The following is a 2,500-nucleotide window of genomic DNA, read 5'->3' as shown; positions in this document are numbered from 1 at the left end:
GATCTTAGATCTTCCATGCACGTACAATTTACGGTGACTGCGCATGTGCTACGACAGAAACATGGTGTCGCTGTTAGAGGAGAGGTTGTGTGAGGAGATCCATCTACTCTACAGTACGTACATCTGTAACGTGTATTTCTTCCAGTTTTTCATGTGTTTATGAGGTGACAGTACTTCATTAGACCCCTTGGTGTGGTTGTTATGTGCAATGATTTAGGGTTTCTTCCTGGAGGCTGAACCCTTGACAGCCAATGAGAAAGAAAAGTGATATAGTGACATCACAATATCATCCCCTCCCCTAACCCCTCCCCCTTTTATCATACAACCACAGCTGTGGGTGCGGCTTCAGTTCAGGTGGATTTACCACCCATCACCACCCGCCAATGAACTGGTGGGCATGCATGTCCACATCAAAACGACAATTTAACAAATACCGTACACATTTCGGAAAGAAATCTTCCTCCCTATATAATAATAATAATACCGTATGATCATGTTTTAGGGTGGAAAGAAATCACGGCACTCCATCTTTAATGACAACCCAATGTGTTTAGGTTCTCGGGAGAGAAATTGCTGTTACTGTCCGAATACTAGATGATAGTGTGTGCAGGGCACATGTATGTGAAAGTACAGTATGTGCAACTGACAACTGACACTATACTAGTATACGCTGTGGTGCCCTTCATGGGTGGAACTTGTGCGCTACCAAACTGTAGCGTAAAAAAACACGGGACTACGTAAGTGTCCGCAGGCCGTTTATACGCTGACACGGAAAGCATCACCCAGCTGGCCTTAAGAGTGTCATCATGCGGTACGGCTGAGTAATGATGGGAGGGAGGAGTGGATGGATGGAAAGATGGAGGGAGGAACTGGAGTTGGTGTCAGACCCAATTCTAAAATGACACCTTCTCAGTGATGTGAAAAAAGAAGCCTTCTTGTATATAAGGCAGACAACTTTGCTACAAATTTGAAAAATGTATATACTGCGTACATAAATATATACACGTTTATAGTACACACATGTTTATATTTTATATAATTAGAGCCAGTGTGTAATGTATTTTAAAGGTGAATGACCGTTATTGTAACAATCGTTTTTCAGTCATTGTTTTGCAGTGAAATCTTACGTCGACACTCTGTCTGCAGAGAGACAGACCTGGACCCACCTCCAGTGGCACAGTGTGATACATATTATATGAATGTGTGTGTGGAGCATAAGGTACAGTATAAGGCCTGCAGGGGACGTGACTGTGTACCTGCATCCACGTCATTAGGCCAGTATATGAATGTGTGGAGGAGTATAGTGCGGAGGATCCCCTTTTGGTGTTAGCGTTATGCTATGCTTTAGCTATTGAAAAATAGCAGATCTACAAGCTCATAGCGCGCCACCGAGTGGCGCGCTACGAGCTTGTAGGTCTGCTATTTTTGAAAAATCGAAGAACCACTGACATAGAAACATGGCTTTTTCAGAAAACAGAAAAAATGGAATCTGATCTCAGGTCAGAATCTGGGGACGTGACTGTGTACCTGCATCCACGTCATTAGGCCACCCGCTGGACTGAGAGCTGCTGCCGGCGGCCGGGGACCGCCCCGAGTAGAACACATCGTCCACCGGACTCTCCATCTCACTGTCGTCGATGGACTTGCGCTTGTTGGAGCTGCACAGAGGCCAGAGGGGGGAACAGAGCATATTAACGTAAGGCATAACGTCCACACATACGTAAAAATCATCAGCGTTAACTCGATCGACACTGATGACTCTATAGAGCGTGACGACGCCAGGCCCAGGAAATAGTTCACAATGCATTTTTCCCATAGACATTTCAAAAGGTATTTATTTAAAGACCTTATAAGCGTCGTACGAAGCCAACTCTTGTCGTGACAAATCATGACAACAAACACAATATTTTGCACCAGACAAATAATTACAAAGAAGAAAAACAACAAAAAAAGGTGTTGTAACCTTCCGTTTTCTTCTTCTTTCTAATTATTTGTTCATTCCGAAAAATTGTGTTTGTGGTCATGATTTGTCACGACAAGAGTTGGCTTTGTCCGCGGCGTAAACGACTTTGAATAAATACTTTCTGAAAGGTCTATGAGGAAAATGAACGGGGATTTATTTTCCGGGTCTCTCGAGGGGGCGGGACTGCGATGCTCTATACAGATGAAAGCAAATAGAATTACTGGAGGGGTCCATTTGGTTACATTCGTACACTCTCTGATGATATGAGTGGTGTTTAGTTTAAATGTTAAACAAATCATTTTCTTTCTTTTATTTTAGTGACGTTTCTGTGTTCAGGAAGTGAATGCGATTTTGTTTATTTATGTTTTTGGTGTCTTGGATGGGTCTTTTGGGAGGCATCCTTTTAAAAATGCATTCATTCATTCATACAAGTGGGTAAATGAACACTTTTACTGTGTACTGTACACAGGGGAAAGGAAGGGTTCGACGTGGTTTTTTTGTCAGGAAACCCTCTTGCCATTTCAGAATTTTACTTCT

General features: G+C 42.9%; 1 protein-coding gene across 1 annotated transcript in view; it reads right to left on the bottom strand.

The window, feature by feature from the left end:
- LOC310868548 (nuclear factor 1 X-type-like) overlaps positions 1–2,500 on the bottom strand; it is a gene marked incomplete at its 5' end in the record, with an annotated part of 34,027 nt that overhangs the window by 30,691 nt on the left and 836 nt on the right. Inside the window, one exon of the mRNA XM_083779008.1 lies at positions 1,528–1,658. Within this exon, the coding sequence (XP_083635134.1) occupies positions 1,528–1,658 (131 nt within the window). The remainder of the gene's footprint in view (positions 1–1,527; positions 1,659–2,500) is intronic.

This window comes from Protomyctophum parallelum (assembly GCF_964188405.1).
Source record: "Protomyctophum parallelum genome assembly, chromosome: 13".
In the NCBI taxonomy this organism is placed as follows: Eukaryota; Metazoa; Chordata; class Actinopteri; order Myctophiformes; family Myctophidae; genus Protomyctophum; species Protomyctophum parallelum.
This window is presented reverse-complemented; position numbering and strand designations above follow the sequence as displayed.